We start from the raw sequence: 20,878 nt of genomic DNA, 5'->3' as shown, positions 1-20,878 counted from the left end.
CCTGGACACTCCCTTGGAAAACTTATTGAAACAAGTCATTAAAGGTCAAACCCCCGCCAGGATCAAGCAAGAAGTAGTCACACCCGCGGGTCCGTCGGCGATTAAACCCCGTCGACTCTTACCCGAAACACCCAAGACCTTTAGGAAGCCTGCCTCCAGCGCTGGACCGAGTCGCATACCGCGACCCACGTCCAGCGCTAAGAAGCCTAAATCGGGTGGTTTGAAACAAAGCGTGTTGAGCGGAGCCAAGAAAGGCTTTTTAAAGAGCATCGGTCTGGATCCTAAATCAATTGAAGACGACGACGACGAGGGTGGTTACAGTCCCAAGAAAGCCGCCAAGAAAGTCAAGAAGCGCAAACCCACAGCGGCCGAACGCCTGAAGCCTTGGGAAGAGTGGAAAAACCCCAGCAAACGACGTCTCAGCTATGGCAAGAACTAGAGCCAACAGGACCAGGACTCGCAAAAAGCAACGCGGTTACGGTTTAGACATTCAGAAACTGTTGGGCAAGACGGGGATCGAATTTCATTGGCCGGGCTATCAGTACATGGGACCGGGCACCAAACTGAAAAAACGACTGGCCCGAGGAGATCCTGGCATCAATCGTTTGGACCGACTCGCCAAACAACACGACATCGATTACAGTCGGGCCAAGAATCTACAGGACAAGTGGAAGGCCGACACCAAGATGATCAAGGCCATTGACAGGTTACCCGGTAGGAAGACCATGACGGAAAGGGTGGTGAAACGCATCATGCAAGCCAAGAAACGTTTGAAACTGTAACTATTTATTTATTGATGTTGAAAATTAAACGATACATTGTGTTTTGACTTATGGTGTCTTCTTATGAGCACGATTAAAAATCATCCTGAAATTATTGTAGATCCCTTTCTCCACGCGCTCGTAAAAATAACTGCGGTTGGCCAGGGCCACTATGTTGGACGTACGCTCCTTCCCAAAGATAGAGGCAAAGCCTTGACACTCTGGGCACAGGGGGCAGCGACAGGTCTTGACCAGACAAGTCCGTCCGACCACTTTCTCATCCTGGATGGCACACTCCAGCAAGTGATCCAAAAAGTGGTGAAAGGCATCCCCTTTCTGATCCCTCTCCACGCGCAGATCGTAGCGGGAACGCATCTCAGAGAGGTTGTTGTAGGTCAGACCCAGGGACAAGCGAGCCGCCACATCCTCCCACTCGCAGAACACGCTTTTCTTCAGAGGCACCCAAAAGACCAGACCCGTCAAAAAGACGCGATGACTGACGTGACGTAGGGCGTTCAACCCGGGCACGTTACTAGCCACGCGTAGCTGATGGATCTCTTGTTGGGTCATGGGAATGCGTGAGACCACCTGATGTTTCAGGAAACACAGATCCACGAGATCCATGTCCTTCTCCGTGAAGTGATCCTTCTGTACGATTTGATTATGGGCACAGGTCTCAACGCGGCATTTGGGACACACCAAGTGCGTTCCGTTGGGTGGTCTCGCCAGACAGGAGTTATGCACCCCCTCTTTGCAACATTCCAACATGAAGAGCTTTTCACCGTCCTTCATTTCAGAACTGGAGCACACGACACATTGGATCGAATGATCCACGGGATTAAAGGCAGCCATTTTGTTCTGCAAAAAACATTTTAATAACCATTTTAAAGACCTTTTTTACAAGTGGGACATGTGTCCATTCCCCTGGTGGGAAGACGCCCTATCAACTATGATAAATAAAGGATTTGATATGATCAGTACGTTCAAAGGCCTGATTCAAATTAAACGCCAAAAAAGCCCTTCTCTGTTTACCTTGTAAATCTATATAATTCCCATACCATTTAGCATCTAAACATCCACATGTCATACTCGAAGGTACACACCTAACAGAGCCTATCGCCCATATTACTTTCAATTCATGAAACTTCCTAATCTCCTCACACAATTTCGTTCTTCTTTCTTTCTCAATCTCGTCCAAATACTCTTGTCTGATTTTTAAGTTCACAATTTTCGAGGCAATGTGCCAGGGCAGCAAATCCCAGTAACTTTCAACGTCTTGACTCAATTTCAGTTTGGTCTTGATATCCATTGTCTAAGGAAAAAAGAGGGATAAATTTTGTTTGACTTCTCGCATGTACACTTGTTGCAAACAATTACCCATCAAGACCGTTCGACCCTTATAATACCCTAACACTTTTTCGTGATAGACAAAGTCTGTGAGTGATAAAGTCTTAGCATTCAACCAATTCACTTCATTACAAATAAAACACCGAAAAGGTACACATCGCACGTGACCTAGACCCCATTCACGTTTGACGCGATGATACATTCGAATCATTTCACACAACTCTTTTTGTTGGTTCGACACGCTGTCCAATCGTTCCTGTCGCAGTCTCAAATCGAGAATGTACGCTTGAATTTCGGGTGGCAAATAATCCCAATGACTTGTCATTCTACAACATAAACAACATAACCAGGTTCATTCAACATCTTACGTCTGGCTGACGTCACGTTACTTGCCGCTTGTTTCAAAGAGTAACCTAACAACACCCTATATTCGCGAAATTGTCCGTACACTCTCGTATGAAAAGCAATACATAAATTACATCGGTGAGGCTCGCATCTCAAATGTCCTATTCTCCATGTCTCTTTCAAATAATGGTATAATCTCATTTCTTCGCACAATCTCTTTTGTGATGACGTCAAGACATCCAATCGTTCCTGTCGCAGCTTCAAATCGAGAATGTACGTTTGAATTTCAGGTGGTAGATAATCCCAATGACTGGTCATGACTAAAAAACAAACGTTTATAGCCTTTAAGCGCACGGTTCACATTCATTCGCAACTCTTTCAAATGCATCTCCCTCAAAAAGTCTAACTGCTCCTCCGCGAACAAACAGTCAATGTCACGCAGCACCGCATCGATAAAACGAGACAGATTACGCAAGTCATTGTACAACAAACTCGCGCTATTTTCTTTCTCACGCTCCTTCCACTCATTCACCCACTGAGACAAAGTAGTCATCTTACGATGGCATCGCTTCAAGGTATTCATTCTCACCTCGACTTGTATGAATCAAAACCACTCCGATGAAAACAATCGCAAAAATCAACAACAGCAATTCCAAATCCAACTCCAACGTAATCTTCACAAATGACAAAGTCACTTCAAGCTTCATCAAACTCACCTATTTCATTAAATGGTGGCAAACTTCAATCACTACAATGCCAATCACAGTCAGCGCCAATAGGTCCGCCTCCACAGTAATCTTCGTCAACGGTAAACTCACTTCCAGCTTCATCAGTCGAATCACCACCACCAAGGCGTCCCCTTTTTATACACGCGGAATTAAGACACGTGACGTGACGTCACCAGAGGGGGGATGGGGGGGTACCCCCCCACTTCCACGTCAATAAAAAAAGGTGGGAACCCTATAAAACGTGGTTCCCTCCCACTCATGCTTCGATGGTCTAGTGGTAAAGACGTCGCGTTGTGGCCGCGAAGACTCAGGTTCGATTCCTGGTCGGGGCAATTTTTTCACGTGTTGAAAAAGTACTTTTTTACCATTGGTGGACTCACACCATTAAAACCAATGAGACTTTGCTCCTCCCACCAGTCTCACCATGTTTCGCTTCCCGAGAGACGATTTCGACCTGGACGACGAAGAAGACAACGCCCTCTTAGCCCAACATTTGGATGACATTGAACAAGGCTTTGATTTTCTATTAACGCCTCACTTGGATCGACGCGTTCGCCATTTAGGCGTCCGACACCGAAATTACGTGGGACGGTTGATGCAACGCGGTGGTGCTGCCCCTCTCTCCACCCACCAACGACAAATCTTACCGCGTCAAATCGAACGAGCCCTCCAACGCGCCATACGAGACCAAATCATCCAAGATCCCGAAGTCGATCGCAACGATCACTTCCTCATCAACATCAATTCCAACCGATTGAGACACTCTTATCACTCGGCTCGCATGCGTGTCCGGGAATGGATGGATAATGATCTCAGAGCCCAAGAAATCATGCAACAAATTTCCAAGATGTTAAACTCCAACGAACAGTTCCGATTGGATGACACCTTCTCGTTACACATTTCACATATCCGAGATCCCGGACGAGGTAGCGGGAAACAGCGGCTTCGCAAAGCCAGCTTAGCCCTCGACAAGCTACTTGATCTCAAAAAGTGCGTCATCCAAATCAACAATGACGATGAACTCTGTTGTGCAAGGGCCCTGGTCACCATGCAAGCCTACTGCGACCTAGGCAGTCGACATCCCGAGTACGTCAACCTACGACGCGGTAAACCCGCTCAAGCCAGAAAGGCCAAGGCACTCCATCAAGCTGCGGGCGTCCCCGAAGGACCTTGCGGCATCACCGAACTCCACACCTTCCAACGCCATCTCGTCGATTATCAGATCGTGGTGCTTTCCCTGGATCATAATTATCAAATCATTTTCAAAGGTCCGCCACGTGAGAAACGAGTCATCCTCATCAAAGTGGGTGACCATTACCACGGTTGCAATTCCATTTCCGCCTTCATAGGACAAAATAACTTTTGCATCGAGTGCGAGAAAAGCTATCAGACCGATGACATCCATCATCACCCCTGCCGCGGTAAGAAATGTCCCGCTTGCTGTCAAACCCAGTGTGAAGATTATCGTCGCGCCAGCGACACCACACACACCTGCCCTCGTTGTCACCGCGCCTTCTTCGGAGAACAGTGCTTGACCAATCATCACACTTACTCCAAGATGGACGGCACACAAGCCAATGCCGCCAAAAAAATTAAAAACGTCTGCAGTTCCCTACGCAAGTGTCCTCGGTGCAACAGATTACTCCGACCTCGCGAAATGGAAACGCGTCACGTGTGCGGCACCGCCGAATGTCCCTCCTGCAAGGAGTATCACAATCTCTACCAACACCAATGCTTCATTCAGAATCCCACCAAGTTAGAAGAAAAGCGCAAATTACTGAAATCCAGAAAACGCAAAGCGGACGGTTCGCAGAGCGTACAGACCAAAGACCATCTCTTCGTCTACTGGGACAGCGAAACCATGCAAGACACAGGTGTCCACGTCCCCAACCTAGTGTGCGCCGCCACCTCCAACTGCCAGGAACTCTTTCACTTTGAAGGCACCACCTGCATTCGAGATTTCCTGGATTGGCTGAGAGCTTTGGCGCAGGATTGTACCCTCACCGTCCTAGCCCACAATTCCCAAGGGTTCGATTCTTACTTGATACTGAATGAACTCTACCAACAATACGTCGTGCCCGACCAAGTGGTCAACGGCGCCAAGATTATGTCTTTGTCCATCAATGCAGGAGACATTGTTTTCAAAGATTCTCTCTGCTTCTTTCAAATGCCACTGGCCAATTTTCCCAAAGCCTTCGGACTGGTTGAACAAAAGAAAGGGTTCTTCCCCCACTTCTTCAACACCCCCGACCATCAGGATTACGTGGGACCTCTACCCGACAAAGACCATTATGACCCCCAAGGCATGTCCACCGAACGCGCGCAAGAGTTCGAACGCTGGTATGCTCAACAACTCGCCGAGCCCGACTTGATCTTCGATTTCCAAGCGGAACTCGTGGCCTACTGCGAATCCGACGTACTGCTCCTCAAAGGGGCCTGCGAAGTGTTCTGCCAAGAATTCGAAGCCATCAGCGGCTTCAACCCTCTCCAACGCTGTCTCACCATCGCCTCCGCCTGCAATCTCTTCTACCGCACCAAACACATGCCAGAACGCACCCTCGCTTCGGAACCCATCAGTGGATGGCATAGACAAGGCAAACTGCATTCCCTCGCGTCCCTGGAATGGTTGACCTACATGAACCGACAACCCGATCACCACATTCGACACGCCCTTAACGGAGGGGAACACGTCATTCTACGCGGAGACAAAACCTTCTTCGTGGATGGGTACGATGAAGTCACTCGTACCGTGTATGAATTTCACGGTTGCTTCTGGCACGGGTGTCCCAAGTGTTACCCGGACCGCGACCGCACGCGTCACAAAATGTGCGATCAGACCATGCGCGATGTTTACGAAGCCACTCAACTCAAAGAAGCGAGTCTCTTGGCCGCGGGCTACCATGTCGTGGTCATGTGGCAATGCGAATGGAACCAACTCAAACAAGAGGATGAATACCTGCGGAGCCTGATACAATCCTTCGACCTGGTCCCCAGACTCAAACCCAGAGACGCGTTCTACGGCGGTCGCACCAATGCCATCAAACTTTACCATCAAGTCGAACAGGGAGAAACGGTGCAGTACCTGGATTTCACCTCCCTCTACCCCTGGACCAACAAAAACTGTCCCTACCCTGTGGGTCATCCCGCCATCATCAGTCAACCTGAAGGCACCGACATCTCCAGTTACTTTGGTCTGGTCAAATGCAAGATCCTACCACCCTTCGGGTTGTATCATCCCGTCTTACCCCACCGCAGTGGGGGTAAACTCACCTTTCCACTGTGTAGAACGTGCGTGGAAACCGAGCAACCCAAACCGTTGACCGAACGCAGTCATCGCTGCATCCACAACGAGCAAGAGCGATGCCTGGTGGGTACGTGGCCCACCCCCGAATTGCAAGAAGCCCTTCATCAAGGGTACATCATCCAATACGTCTACGAAATTTGGCACTTCCCACGCAATTCCAACGACTTGTTCTCTTCCTACGTGAACACCTTTCTCAAGATCAAGCAAGAAGCCAGCGGTTGGCCCGATTGGGTGGGCGATGATGCGACCAAACGTCAGCAGTACCTCGACGACTACCTGGCCAAAGAAGGCATTCAACTCGAGGTCGACCAAATTCAAAAAAATCCTGGTCGGCGGTCTCTGGCCAAAATGATGCTCAACAGCTTCTGGGGCAAGTACGGGCAACAAGGGAACAAGAGTCAAGTCGAAGCCATTTCGACCCACGCCAGGCTTCACACCCTCCTGACTGATGACAGTCAAGAAATTCAAACCCTTCGTGTCATGAACGATGAGATGATCGAATTGGTCTACAAACACGTCCAAGACGAAGAAGCCGTTCAAGTCAACATCAACATTTTCGTGGCCTGCTTCACCACCTGCTGGGCCAGACTCAAACTCTACCGAGAAGGACTCAGTCGACTCCAACCCCAACAAGTCCTGTACTTCGACACGGATTCCATCATCTTCTCGCATCGAGAAGGGCAACCCATGCCACCCTTAGGCGATCATCTCGGCCAATTCACCAGCGAATTGAAACCAGGTACTCACATCGTGGAGTTTGCGGCCGCTGGCCCCAAGAATTACGGTTACCGAACCAACGACGGTAAAGTCGAATGCAAGGTACGCGGTTTCACCCTCAACACACGTGGGCAAGCCCAATTGAACTTTGACCTGTTAAAAGAAAACGTCATCCAGGAAGTCACCGAACCCCGCGAAGAACCACGGGAAATCAGCGTACACAATCCACACAAGATCAAACGCAATGTTCAAACCAAAACATTAGAAACGGTCGAAGAAACCAAACGATACAAAGTCGTCTTCGACAAACGCGTCGTGGATACCGACACTTTCCTCTCGTATCCTTACGGATACACCCGAGCCCACATCGAGGATACCGACATGGATAATGTCAATCATTTACTAGAATTGTAAATAAAATTTGAAACTATGATCACGTGGTCTGTCGTCACTTCCGGTCCCCAGCCCCTCACGTCCTCGCGTCCAACCCCGCGCGGTCCCCTTTTGACCGAGCTCGCCCCAGACCTCGCTAAAAAGCATTAGTGCAACCGCTGACCTGAGCCGAAAATCCTGCACGCTGATTGGTCTAGACGCGTCACGTGTCCCAAATAACGCGCTCTGATTGGCTAGGTCTCAAAGCGCTCCCCTATACTACTCTCGTCCTCGGAGGCCGCGCTCCTGTTGGTCAGCACCAAGAATCGCGACCTCTGGCCCGACCCGATTTTCTGAGTATGCGCAGATTTTTTGTTTCGTATTCTAAGCCAATCAGATTTGTCAGATTTGACGGAAATGAAGTGAATCGCGGAGTTCCGCTGTTGAACCAGCCCAGAGGTCGCGATTCTTGGTGCTGACCAAAAGGAGCGCGGCCTCTTGGGACGAGAATGTTCTGCTTCCAGTTGATGAAGCCTGTTACTGCCAGTTAAGCCAGCTAAGCGACTGATGCAGTCGATTGCTAATAAACCAATTTCGATATATTAAAATTCAGCCTAACACAATAGAACTCAGCACGGGGCTCTGGGGAATAAACCCCACAAACTCTGTAGTTATTCCCCAGAGCCTCGTGCTGAGGTCTATTGTTTAAAACTGAATTTTAACACATCGAAACTTACTTACTCGAGAAAATAATAATAAATATGGTTTCTCGCATGAACTTAGAACAACTTTTGGGGGAATTGCAAAGTATGATTAAGGTTCCTCCATAGACCCTTTTCATAAATGGCTGCCAATTTAAAATTCTTTTGTATGCATTTAAATTAGCCTCACTAAACTCGTTTGGGAGTAAATATTCTTTTGAATTAGCAACTCAAAAACGAGGTTAGTCAGGCTAATTTTAATAGTTACAAAAGAATTTATAATTGGCAGCCATTTATGAAAAGGGTCTATATCCTACAGAGTAGAAAACTGAACTCAATACCCGGAAAATAAAAGGAAACCTAATAAATAAATTGATCAGTATCTACACAGTAACCAAGAAAACACAGGAAGTATAGCAGCGTCTTAAAAACGTTATCAAGTTCCAAGAGTACCGAGCCTTAAAAAGATATGTGTATTTTCTGTGCATGTTTTTGTGACAATTTTCCTGGTCATCAAAGGGGTAAGTAACAGCTGTGAGCAGTAAGGAAGTTCTTTCTTGGTGCTATAGGCTATCCTTTATTTTCTTCCGTCTTTCAAAACTGAGCCAACGTTTTTTCAATTTAAGGCGAATAACCCTGCATTCCTATCAAAGGATAGGTCCATGTTCTTCTTGTCCGTTCAATTCCGTTTCGACCACAGGCATTGAAAAGTGGTATTAGACTCGTCCTGAGACAGTTTGATTGAGCCGTCAGCTGTTCTTGACAAATATTAAACCACTTTCTTGCTTCGGATGAATACCGGAAGGTTCCGAAAGTAATTAAGATATCGTTATAAAGACACCACTAGGCGTTGCACGTTTAACAGGAATAAAACTGTTTTTACAATGGTATCTTTTAGGGGTCAAATAAAGCTTGAGTCATGCCCAGTTTGCCCTCCTTTAAGCGCTAGCCTTACTTTAACTAGCGACGGAACCTCACGCGTAAGCTCTTATTTCACTCTGGAAACCGCCTCGACGTTTTTATGCCGCATGAAAACGAAACACCGCATAAGCACAAGAAAATTTATTACATCTGACCGTGCTTTGCCCATCAAAGCACTCGATCGTTCCAGATTAACTGTAATTCTAAATACCATCCTACTCGATGTTAATACTCTATTCTACAAGCGTTTTTTTTTTTGTGCCCTTAAAAGTAAGACACTTTCTCTATATGCCTTGGAGGTTTTACGAAACACGTACAGTTACATGTACACACTATTATTATCTACAAGTAGTTCCCATGGGCCATATAAGGAAATTTTTGCTGAAGTCATTGTTCGAACCTTGCAGTGTGTATGAACTGATATCTGATAGCTAGAAAGAGGAAATACAATTCAATGTAGTTGACGCGCCATATTGAAAAGGTTGAAAATGCTTTAAACAATGGATTCAACAGTAGCAATATTTAACCTTTAATATTTAAGCGTGTACCACGTTTAAATTGAAACGATTAAGCGAAGTTATGATTCATGAGAAGCCTACAGAACTTGTTACATTGCATCATGGTAGTCTTATCATTGCAACCTTTAACCGTTAGATTTCCCTATTTCCAGAAATGAGGTCTTCTGTTATTCCAACGGTTCCTTTTCTTTGGGAATTCCAAAATAGCTATCTCGGAAACGCTCTATAGCTTGTCCTCGGAAGATACAGGGTGATAGAAAAACAAAATGCCAGGTCAGGCCAGAGGTTGGGTGTGCTTATGGTCTGCAAGTTGTGTGCTTCTGTGCAAGTTGAGTCGTAGGAGTGGAGGGTGAGGGGGGGGGGGAACAATGGGGGGGGGGGCGGTGTGAGACCCTCGATATATCAACTGTCTAGACACTACAGATTGTTTATTCAACTCCTTGGCATTTCTTCCGGATTGGGCACTTAACTACAATAAATTTCTCTCGAACCCCAATTGCATACTTGCAGTCTGAAGTCACATGTACTCAATCTATGTCGCAGCTCCTTTGTTATGGAGAAGAACGGAGGGAAAATTAAGGCGAGTAATGATCCAAAATGACGACAAATTTCAAAACTACTCTTCAAGCTGAACCCAATGCGCTCACTAAGACTTGAACTTAACCTTTAAGACTTTAAAAAATTAGAGAATTGGAACATGATGAAACTTAACTAACAGTGCAACAAAATCAAACTCATACTTTCTTTACAGACTAAGTATCTCCCAAGACTGTCAAATTAACCTTTGTTGACAAAGAATAATAAGTTGTTAAGAAGCGCGCAATAAACAATTTGTCCATGATGGATAGCTACAACACTTGACTTTGTTCTGACAATTTCTCGTTACTTCTTTCCTGGATTGTTGACGTCAGTTTGTAGTCTGTTGTACTCTAAACAGCCTCCGTGTTCTTCTCGGCTGCAGGGGTAAGCGGGAGACTGGTTTCTAGTTCAGATCCAGGCCCTTGGTTGAGCGATTCGGCGGAGTCACCTTTCTGAGAGGCAGAAGGCTCAAGAACTGGGAAGGGCACGCCTTGAATCCTTGTGTAGCTTTTAGCTAAATCCTAATCAAGAAGGAACATAGAATAGACAGATTAGTTATCCCATAGCCATCCCGTGGATTACTGCGTAAACGTGTTTATGTACCTTGTGTTGGAGCGGCTTTCTGCCAAGTTGTCTGTGTGTGTGTATGTGTGTGTGTATCTGTCTGTCTGTCTGTCGGTCAGTCGGTCGGTTGGTAGGTCTGTCGATTTGTCTGTGTCTGTCTGTTGGTCGGTCTGGCGGAATGTCCGTCTTTTGGTCTGTCTATATGTCCGACACACACTCAACTTGCCTGTATGAAGTTTGGAGCAGGTTCCTCCAAGCCATGGGCTGCACTAAGCGCCAGGTTCGCAGAAGGTCTGATGTAATGCTGCAGGATGACGAAATAGAACAGGACAGTGATGACCGGAAGCGGAAGGAGTAGTACGGAGGCTGCGTATGACTGCTTCAAGCCCACCACGCCAAACATCAGCAACTGAAACACGACAGTCGCGATAATCATCCTACAAAGACGAGACAAAGATCAATGTAACAGTCCGGCCATCATCTTCGAGTAGTTCACGTTTCAAGGATTTCTCCCATATCTTTAAGTTAACGTTTGTTTTAGGGTGCGTTCCTTTAGGGTGATCTAGATCAGGATCAGTGATCCAAATCCATTGGATCATGGTGCATCAAAGGAGCCGGTGAATCCAAGACCAGAGTGGATTCATCGGTTCCTTTCCTTTATCACGATCTAAAAAATCTTGGATCACTGACCCTGACAGAGATCACCCCATAGGAACACATCCTTAGTGCATGCTAGCTGCATATAGGTATTGAATTTGAGCCGAGCCACACCTCTTTGTTATGAAGGGAAAGGTAATGTTCAAACCCAAGTCTAAAAGTCTTTGGACCTACATTAGTTTTCTCTTGGTTTTGCTTCCAGTTCTTTCTACGGTGTACTTTCCATCGCGCTACAGAAAAATTCGCTGCTTCGCTAGAAATCCAGACACAAAATACAGTGTAATGAGGACTAATTCTATAATGTGTTTCTCGTTCAAAGCTTAAGGCGAAAATGCTAAACCTTATCACTGATAGCCACAGGCACATTTTCTAGCTCTGGGAATTTGCTGGCGTATCAAGACAATCTTGTAGTTGATGACTTTTCCAAATTCTCGTCACTTGATTTTTCAAGAAATTAGATGTTGATAGGCTAGTTTCGGTTTAAAGGAGCTACCTCACGGTTTGCGTATTTTGAAATGTTTAGCCCAAACTTTTCAACTTCTTAGATTGCAATCCGTGTTAATCTTCTCCATCCTTAACCACCCCTGTTCTTTTATGGTCTTTTTATCGTAGTAAAATATTATTTTCAGGTTTCCTTCAATTTAAAATACCAAATACCGCGACTGAACTAAGGGGTTGTGTTTTCTTCACCTGTTAAAGACTCTTGGCCACATCATTCCACCGCAGCTGTAGACTGGCATGTAAATACTGAGTGTCTGATGCATCCACACGACGTAACCAAACCCAAAGTACATAGCAACGAATGGAGTGATGATAGGCGCAAGGGCTGAGTACGACAAGCCCACAATCAAAATGAACAGATGGTTAGCAAACTGGAAAGATAAGAAAATGATGCAACGAGGAACCCACTAGGATTGCGGGTTTCAAAATCCCACATGGATTGTGGACCACGTATCGCAGTTTATGGATCGTAGTCAAGTATCGCAGATTGGGGATCGCGGATCGCGGATCGTGAATCGCGTATCGCGTATCGCGTATCGAGGATCGAGGATCGCGGATCGCGGATCGCGGATCGCGGATCGCGGATCGCGGATCGCGGATCGCGGATCGCGGATCGCGGATCGCGGATCGCGGATCGCGGATCGCGGATCGCGGATCGCGGATCGCGGATCGCGGATCGCGGATCGCGGATCAAAGATCGCGTATCCTGGATAGTGGATTGTAGATTGTACGTCCTGCATCGTGAATTCTGGATCGCAGATACTTAAATCGATTCGATCATAAATCATAGTCACAAACACCATGCAAACATGCAGGTGAAGATCGTGAATCGCGGACCTGCGACCATGAATCAAGGATCGTGGAACGAGCCCGTAACGAAGATCATGGAAAGAACACATATGAGATGTATAAATATTAGCAACTTACCACACGGTCGTACAGAACAGGCGGTGGTTTCCAGGCCAACGCGTCCTCACGGGGTGTCTTAACAAGCCACTTGCGTTTAATTGCCACAAGAATAAGTGGTACGATGCGCAGAAGCTGCAGCGCATATCCAGTCAGAGTAGCTAACATGATGTAACAAATGAAGAATACAGCCTGAGACGGGAGCGCTTCCGCCAGGAAAGATGGAATCTGGCTTGGATTGTCAAGCATGTCCCTCATTTTATTAAGAGCTGACCCAGCGAATGTCAGGAATAGGAACTTGTTCACGACCTGTCAAACAACGTAAATAGAAAATAACTTAGTTAAGTGTAAGTTTAAGTTTTATAATACTTTGTCGCATATATGCTAAGAAAACAAAAATATAAAGCTGGCAGAGGGAAACTTAATTCCCATTCTACGGCAACTCTCCTTTCAATAAAAAGGTATAAAGTAGAAACCTAAGTGTATATTACAAAATAACATGATTCGCTGAAACACATTTACAAAATAGACTATTGAGTTAATGAACCCACAGCTGAAAGCACTCTCAGTTAATATTTATTTATCAAAGTCCTCCAGGCTAGAAACTAATAAGGTTTGATACTTATACAGTAATTTACATATTTATCACATTTTTATTTGCTTGTATTTATTTTTAGTGTATGTATTAAGTGTATGTCGAGTGTAGTAGGGGATTAGATCGCAATTGGGACGCTAGTTCTGTTGTTTTCCCCCGTCACATCCCGTACTATTTTGAATTTATTTGCCCATTAGAAGTTATTTGTTTATCTATTTTAAGTTATTTGTCTTTGTATTTTGGTGACGAACTCATTAAACTAAAAACTACACTATATGTTATAGCTTTCAAAAATGGTGGCAAACCCAACGTCCTTATTTCCTTTTGCGACAGACAGTAAAATTTCGATAAATTATTAATGAAGGAGAAAGTGTTTTCGGCTGTGTGTGGAAACACCTGGTGCTGAGTTCCGCGTTTAAAATATACAAGGACATCATTCTCTGTCTCCCTTGACGAAATCTACTTTAAAGGTGCCACGTCACGGTTCGCGCATCTTTGTAGTTTAAATAGTTTATAGCTTGAATTTTTCAAGTTCGTCGTTTGTAATCCGTGCTAATCTTCTCCATCCTTAACCATCCTTGTTCCTTTATGGATTCTTAGTATTTGGTAAGTATTTTCTATCTAAGTAAACTACTATTTTCAAGTTTCCATCAATTTAAAGGTAATTTTGTACATGGCTAAAATAACTCGAAATACCGTGACTGAGCTTTTTTAACGGCTTTTTGACAACATAACAATTTTGGTTATTATTTAAGTGGATACCACATTTCCACAAGGAAGAAGGGTAACTCGCTACAATTGTAATGTAGATTTTGAAAAACTCATAAACTAACGGCGACATTACCATGAAAATAAACAACTTTCCCAGAACTGATTTGTCAACTTCACTACAGGATGGAATTCCCTCCAGCTTGCTGAACAGTTGCAAGACCTAACAAAAGAAATAGTGTTAAAGATGGATACTCGCTTTTGAAATTAATCTAAGTATTAGTTACGAAAGGGGGGGGGGGAGAGGAGGAGGATGGAATGGTGAGAATAAGGGGGGCATGTCAAAAAATATGGCTTCACAAGGAGGGGAAAATTGGTGTGTAAGGGGGTGGGGGAAGTCACTTAAAATAATAACCATTAAGTGTATTGACGGCATCTATAACAGTGAAAAAATTCCACCGGAATTTCTAAAATGGCGTTTCTCAGGTTCTAAAAATCTATTTTTTTTAGGGAAGCATGTACCTTCCCCCCTACCCCAGACTTTGATGTGTACCAAACAGCATTAACTTATGCAAATACAGTCGAAGAACACTAGCAGCCAAGTCTAATCGATAAACAGATTATCCGTACAATTGGAATATTACTACTTTTATTATCACTGAAAGATGCAAGCATTCCCGTACGAAGAGTTTTTACCACATTCTGCTCGCGTGCAAATACTGGAGCGAGAGCCAAAAAAAAAAACATATAAAAAACTAAAATAAGGGTGAAGTAGGGGGTGGCAAGGCGAGCAAGGTTACTGAATATTCACGCCCCGTCCACACTACGCCGGAGAAATTTGGAAACACAACAATCGCCGGTCATTTTCGATTTGTCTTTGGGCCTGAAATGTACTCTCTATACTAACCAAAGGTAGAATAGCGAAGAAAATCATCAAAGCTAAACTTGACAAGAAACCCTCAATTGCTCCTTTCACAAACGCGTTTAGATCCAGCACTACAAAGAAAAAAGAAAAAGACAAAGGTGTTAATAGTCCCAATAAGCTGTTTTAGAGCTTGCCCATGAAAGAAACGACCATTCAAATTTTAGTAAAGAATGCATTGCCTTAATTTTTTCTACACATGACAAGCAACATATTCGATGGCCTCTATTTTGGCAGATTCGCATTTTCATATGTCTATTTAGGAATGTCTTACAGGTACCCTCAAAGCGCAAAAAAATTAAAAATAACATGTTGGCTAAACTTGTGGCTAGCCAAGAAAAGGCTGCGTGATCTCACCTGGTTTCAAAAATGGCGCAATTTTCGTCAGGTTCTGCAGCTCAACCAAAGTTGATGTGAACGCCACAGGCACAGTCCAGAAGAATACCAGCAGGAACACCAAGAAATAGATCAGTACCGTACGCAATTTTCTGGAAACAAATTAAACCCATAACTGATAAAAATTCTATAAATTATGCGAGACTACGTTCTTCTTTAACGTGGCGCGGCAGTGATAGTGTCATATCCGAGTCTCTGAAAGTACAAAGCTAAGATCTTTGTTTAGATGTGCGAGAATTGAAAACTGCGTACTAGGGCTTTACAGAGATGAAAATGTAAACAAAGAGACGAACCATGGTTGATTGCCAGAATACAGATGGAGTCTCGGTCGGGCCAAATTGATCCATATACCGACGGAGCTTATCAACGGTTTCCCGGAGAGACTAGAAGTATTTCTACTCCCCCCTGGATGGGATGCTAGTCCATCGCAGGGTTACCTCCCAGCATTAAACGTTCACCGATACCCATTTATACACCTGGGTGGGGAAGGCGCTGTAAGAGTAAAGTGTCTTACCCAAGAGCACAACGCAATATCGCCGGCCGGGGATAGAAACCGGACCGCTTACCATTAGGTCGTCGAATGCCAACCCCTCTTAGACAAAAAAAAAGTGTTTCGCAAAATAAGTTATGGGAAAATAGGAGGAGAAGAACCAAAATTTACTCCTAGATTATGTATTTCTCTATAGAACGACACAATTATTAGTAAAATAAAACAGAAACAGTAGTAGTATATTTTACCTTTGCCAAAGTCCAATAGAAAGGTTATTCCAGATGACATTGGAGAACTCAGGAGCTGGCATAACGTCAAAAGTCAGGGGAGAGGGTTCCCACTTGGCTTGAGCTGCCAGTGCTGATGTGCGGAGAGAACAGAACACGGCAAAACTGCTGGGCAGAAGGTCGTGTTTCTTCTCTGTTTCTGCGTCCAATTTAGCTTGTACGGCCTACAAAGAAAATAAGCAAAGTCTTAAGAAAACTCGTTTAAAGGACTATTAACATACGAAGGGACGGTGGGGTCACGGAGAGAGCGGGAATGGGTGGGTTGATGGTGAAATTGTCAACAATATGACGGCTGTTCAATTTAGCAGTTGAATTGAACATCGCGAAGTTGAACAATTAACGCATTTATTATTGCAAGGCACGTCAATTAAATTACAGTGGAATCCCGCCTTGCGGCCACCTCGTTAATACGGCCACATTATATTGGCCCGAAAAAAAGCTCAGTCAGTCATTTTTTTCATTTAAACAACCCCTTTAATACAGACACCCCGTTAATACGACCAGATTTTTGTGGCCCGTTGGTGACGGGATTAACGGGCTTCCACAATTAAGGCCTCAAAAGACCGAGCAAAGACAAAAAAACAAAAAAACAAAAAAACAAAACGTTTGAGACAAGTTATAGGGTTTTACTTTTCTCTCACTTTAGATATCGAGCGATCTCTTCGACAGTTCACTGCTTTTTATACACTTGTACTTTACAGAGAAATGAATTGTAGAATTAACTAGTTCCTTACTTCAAGCTCTGATTTAAAATGGTCGATAGAATTCAGTTTTGCTCCACAACAGATTAACTTCCGATGTGTCGGCCTCTCTCCAGTTTTCTCGAGTACTGCCTGCAACGCAAACAATACATCGACATATTAACCGCAAAACAACGATTATTTTACCCATACCATGATTATCATCTGACATTATTTCATTCAAAGAAGCGTGACACTCTTCTCCAGTTATTCACTCCATTATGTCCAATTCAATATCTTCGTTCAGTACACTGTCAGAACCAAAAGGCCCAATAAGAAGGAACCCGTGCGAGCCCCTCACTGTTACGATTCCGCTTTCCGCTTGTATAGAGTACTCCTTCCTACATCAGCCACGCTGGCTTGCAGGGAAGCTAACGTAAATTCATGGCCACTCAAGCAATGACTGTGAAACTCACATTAGCGTGTTCCAGCTTCCATTTCAGTGCGTCACGCTCATTCACCAGGTCTTGCCACTTGGCCAGATCTTCGACAATGACGACATCTTCAACCTGGAATCGTAAGATATTTTATGTGTTTAAAATTCAGTAGTCCTTACTCCCTCAGTTTCTGTCCCAAGGTCAAAATATATTTTCTCTTTAATGATTGTCATGCATTTCTTGCAACGTCAGTTTTGAGAATTAAGTCGGTACACGAGTCCTGGCCAATTATTACCTTACTTCAGTTTATTATATGGCTAGCTCCATAAGCTATCCATTTAAATCCTGCGCTGTGATTGGCTACCCACGCGGGCAACATGGAGCTCTCTTGCGCGCTCGTGATTACCCGCTGTGTCCCGCAACAAAACATTGTTCTTTCTTGCATAAATCCTTCATGGACTAAGCTTGTTCTGTCGAGATGGCTGGATATTAGCCTCGTTCTGTTTTATGTAATAATGATATTTTAACGGGAAGCTTTCTCACCCTTAGGTGATCTACATCTTGCGTGTTTATGGACCGAGACGGAGCCGAGGTCCACAAATACGCAAAAAAAAAGAACTTGGCCAATATCCAGCCATTTTGACCTCACACTTGGTCAATAACCCATATTTATTATATGGCTAGCTCCGTGAGTGAGCAAGATGAATCAAAGCCTGCCGGCCCTGTGATTGCCTTCCCGGGCGGACAAGATGGCGCTATCTTGCCCGCTCGGGACTACCCGCTGCGTCCCGCAAGAAAAAATACCCCGAAAGCCATGTATAAATGAATCCTTTTTTCGAGTTTCTGGACCTCGACTCTGTCTCGGTCTATAAACACACAAAAAACAGAACTTGGCAATATCCAGCCATCTTGATCTCGTGATTGATCAATAACCCATATGTAATCACAATTTTTTTTTTTACCTGGTCGGGAAATAGTTCTTGTACGTGGCTCTTCAAACTTTCTGGATCCTTCAGCTGATGAATAAAACAAAAAAAAAAAGAGAAATTAATAATAGAATAAAGATGAACACGTAATGTTTTCATAAACTGAATAGCCAGAATAAGTAAAAATTTGTTTTTTAAATCACGGTATTAAATTTTGAAAGATTTTGCAATAGCTTGCTAATTGCGTGCACAAAAAGATTTTAAACTATATTTTAAGGGCACGCACTCCTTTAACGAATTCCAAAAGGCCTGCTTTTATGGAAATGAGTACATTATTGACAAAATATATTGGTTGTGGGTTACCGTTTCGTGGAAAATCTATTTAGCGGGCTTGAACTCGAATGGCGTAATGGAGAAATCTTTGAACAAAAAAAACATTCAAAAAACACTTACAGTATTCAAAAAAGCTTTTTATCCATAATCCGATGTAAGTATTCAAAAAAGCTTTTAGTCATAATCCGATGCAAATGAGTATTTTTACTTATTGTAAATGCATTTCTTAAGTGATGACTGTAAAGCGTTAATGGCTGTACGGAATAGGCCATTCTCGAGTTGCCTTTTGCCTCTGTGTCAACCATTCACTATAGGTTAATTTTCCTGATGAAAATTAAACTAATTTTCACATGAAAGGTTTTGCAGGAAGACTCCTTTTGAAACAGAGGTACAAGGTAACTCGGAAATGGCCTATTAGCGCTACCTATTTTTATTTTTATTTTTATTTTTATAGAAACTCCCGCTAGAGATAGACTTCACTGAACAGATGGTGTTTCAGGCGAGTTCGTTGAGAGAAACATCAAGATGGTCCCCGGAAAAGATCTGTGACAAAGCGGCTGGAGAATTAAAAGTGTTAACCCCACTAAACGATTGAAAAACTAGGGAAAAACGACTAGTGCGCAAGAGACGACAAAGTATTCACGTTCCAAATTACTAAAGTGTTTCGGTTCCTTTGCCGGCTCGAAGAAAAGTCGGACTATCGTACAACAGGCGAACCTTCCAATCTGACCATGAAAACGGCACTGCATTATCTATGCGTATACGTGTTATCATACTAATTATGATATTCACTACCTGATAAAACAAAACAAGGGACGTGACACGTCACAACTGGTACACGTGTGAATCACAAAAGCCAATGCGCGTGGTTTTTCAAACACACAAAAATAACCAGCGACGCTTTCATTCGTATTATTCTTTGAATCTTTTGTTTTCTTCTGGAGTTTTCTTTCAGTTAACCGAATTAAAACCCAAATGCGGAAAGCATCAACTTTTGCTCCTATATTTTCAAAGCGTTGCGCGTGATCGAAACGAGACAACCAGCACGTGTCACGTCAGACTGTCACGCATACTGTAAGTAACGCCATCCGAAGAAAAACTACATCAAATTATTGAATCAGCCTGTTTTTAATGTATTATTTATGTGGAGGGAACACCTTTATCCTACCAGCTGCATGCACATGCTGCGACAAATTCGACTGACATTTTCAAGTCGTCTAAGACAAATTTATTTCCCTCGATAGTTTTTAAACGGAAAAAGATAAACTGTGCATAATTGAAGCGATCGATACTCACCTTTGTCGGCAGATCTCTCACCAATACCGCGTAATGTTGCGCCAAGCCTTGACCGAGAAACTCCTGACGGTAAACAATAAACGCCTTCCACTCTTCGTACAAAAGGTAACAGATGATCAAAGTGTAGACCCATGCGGCCACAACGTGAGCCCAGACTTTTGGTGACTTTGGTACGATGTTCGACAGAGCTATACTGTCAAGCCCGCTCAAGTCCGCTCCGCCGAAATAGTTCACGGGGATCAGAACGACGATTCCGTACGGCATAAGGACCAAAGCGATTTTAAAGCAAAGCTTCATAAATCTCGTGTGGACGACTGCGTCGATTCCAGCGTAGCGGAAAACCTCGTCGTCTTTTACGACAAACGCGGGAATAACCCATGAAAAGAACGATTCTGCACGTCTTCCCGGGGTCAGAGTTTCCACCAAAAGCTGTCTTGGCGCGTAAATAATTTTGTGCTTTTGCCGCAGGAGGCAAAACAAGATCAAGCATATAAGCGCTATAATCAAATTGAGAATAAGCGCCGAGACGAATTTGTTTGTGCTGTCCGTGGCTTCATCAGTTCCGTTGGTATCGTTCGCCATTTTTTTCAGTGAATGATTTTCACTGCTTTGTCTCACAGCTACACCCAAACTTGCGGGTGAATTCACCAGAGTACTAGATTTACAATCGTGATGGGCGCTATAGACAATTATAAATGTGACCACAAATCTGTCCAATAGAATCAACGGATTTGGTGATCACGTGGTGCCTGACTAGCCTTACACGTCCGAACTGACAACAAGTTAATGCACGAGACCCGTCTAGCAATTTCTGTCTCTTACTAGAGGGCAAACAACGCTTTCGTTGTGAAAACCTCACTCTCGTCAGCTTCAATACAGCAATGTAA

The 20,878-nt window shown here is 44.1% G+C and overlaps 3 protein-coding genes and 1 non-coding gene across 4 annotated transcripts; 3 read left to right on the top strand and 1 right to left on the bottom strand.

Moving 5' to 3' along the window:
• The first annotated feature begins 3,441 nt into the window (after positions 1-3,441).
• On the top strand, positions 3,442-3,513 carry Trnah-gug (transfer RNA histidin (anticodon GUG)). Its single transcript has one exon. It is a non-coding gene; the product is annotated as a tRNA-His (tRNA).
• A 92-nt stretch (positions 3,514-3,605) lies between these two features.
• On the top strand, positions 3,606-6,727 carry LOC145498500 (uncharacterized). Its single transcript, XM_081478422.1, has 2 exons — positions 3,606-6,552; positions 6,684-6,727. The coding sequence occupies exons 1-2, from the start codon at positions 3,606-3,608 to the stop codon at positions 6,725-6,727; spliced, it is 2,991 nt and encodes a 996-aa protein (XP_081334548.1).
• A 69-nt stretch (positions 6,728-6,796) lies between these two features.
• Positions 6,797-7,616, top strand: LOC145498421 (uncharacterized). Its single transcript, XM_081478350.1, has one exon. The coding sequence runs from the start codon at positions 6,834-6,836 to the stop codon at positions 7,614-7,616; it is 783 nt and encodes a 260-aa protein (XP_081334476.1). The 5' UTR covers positions 6,797-6,833.
• A 2,475-nt stretch (positions 7,617-10,091) lies between these two features.
• On the bottom strand, positions 10,092-20,708 carry LOC145496455 (uncharacterized). Its single transcript, XM_081476115.1, has 12 exons — positions 19,992-20,708; positions 18,399-18,452; positions 17,476-17,568; positions 17,054-17,152; positions 16,281-16,483; positions 15,504-15,634; positions 15,132-15,220; positions 14,361-14,447; positions 12,943-13,230; positions 12,205-12,386; positions 11,084-11,294; positions 10,092-10,814 (listed from the first exon to the last, which is right to left on the bottom strand). Exons 1-12 carry the CDS (start codon positions 20,571-20,573, stop codon positions 10,644-10,646), a joined length of 2,190 nt encoding a protein of 729 aa, XP_081332241.1. The 5' UTR covers positions 20,574-20,708; the 3' UTR covers positions 10,092-10,643.
• Between the last annotated feature and the right edge of the window lie 170 nt (positions 20,709-20,878).

This window comes from Orbicella franksi, chromosome 9, assembly GCF_964199315.1.
Source record: "Orbicella franksi chromosome 9, jaOrbFran1.1, whole genome shotgun sequence".
NCBI lineage: Eukaryota > Metazoa > Cnidaria > Anthozoa > Scleractinia > Merulinidae > Orbicella > Orbicella franksi.
Note: the sequence above shows the minus strand (reverse complement) of the source record. Positions and strands in the feature narration are given on the sequence as shown.

Bases quoted from the DNA above. Each gene is read 5' to 3' on its own strand.
- LOC145498500 (XM_081478422.1), top strand. From the start codon at position 3,606: ATGTTTCGCTTCCCGAGAGACGATTTCGACCTGGACGACGAAGAAGAC. The intron at 6,553-6,683 runs GTACGTGGCCCA...ACCTTTCTCAAG, and splicing joins GCAAGAGCGATGCCTGGTGG to ATCAAGCAAGAAGCCAGCGG.
- LOC145498421 (XM_081478350.1), top strand. From the start codon at position 6,834: ATGATGCTCAACAGCTTCTGGGGCAAGTACGGGCAACAAGGGAACAAG.
- LOC145496455 (XM_081476115.1), bottom strand. From the start codon at position 20,573: ATGGCGAACGATACCAACGGAACTGATGAAGCCACGGACAGCACAAAC. The intron at 15,635-16,280 runs GTAAAATATACT...ATTTGTTTCCAG, and splicing joins TCTATTGGACTTTGGCAAAG to AAAATTGCGTACGGTACTGA. The intron at 10,815-11,083 runs GCAAGTTGAGTG...CTTCTTGATTAG, and splicing joins CTGCTCCAAACTTCATACAG to GATTTAGCTAAAAGCTACAC.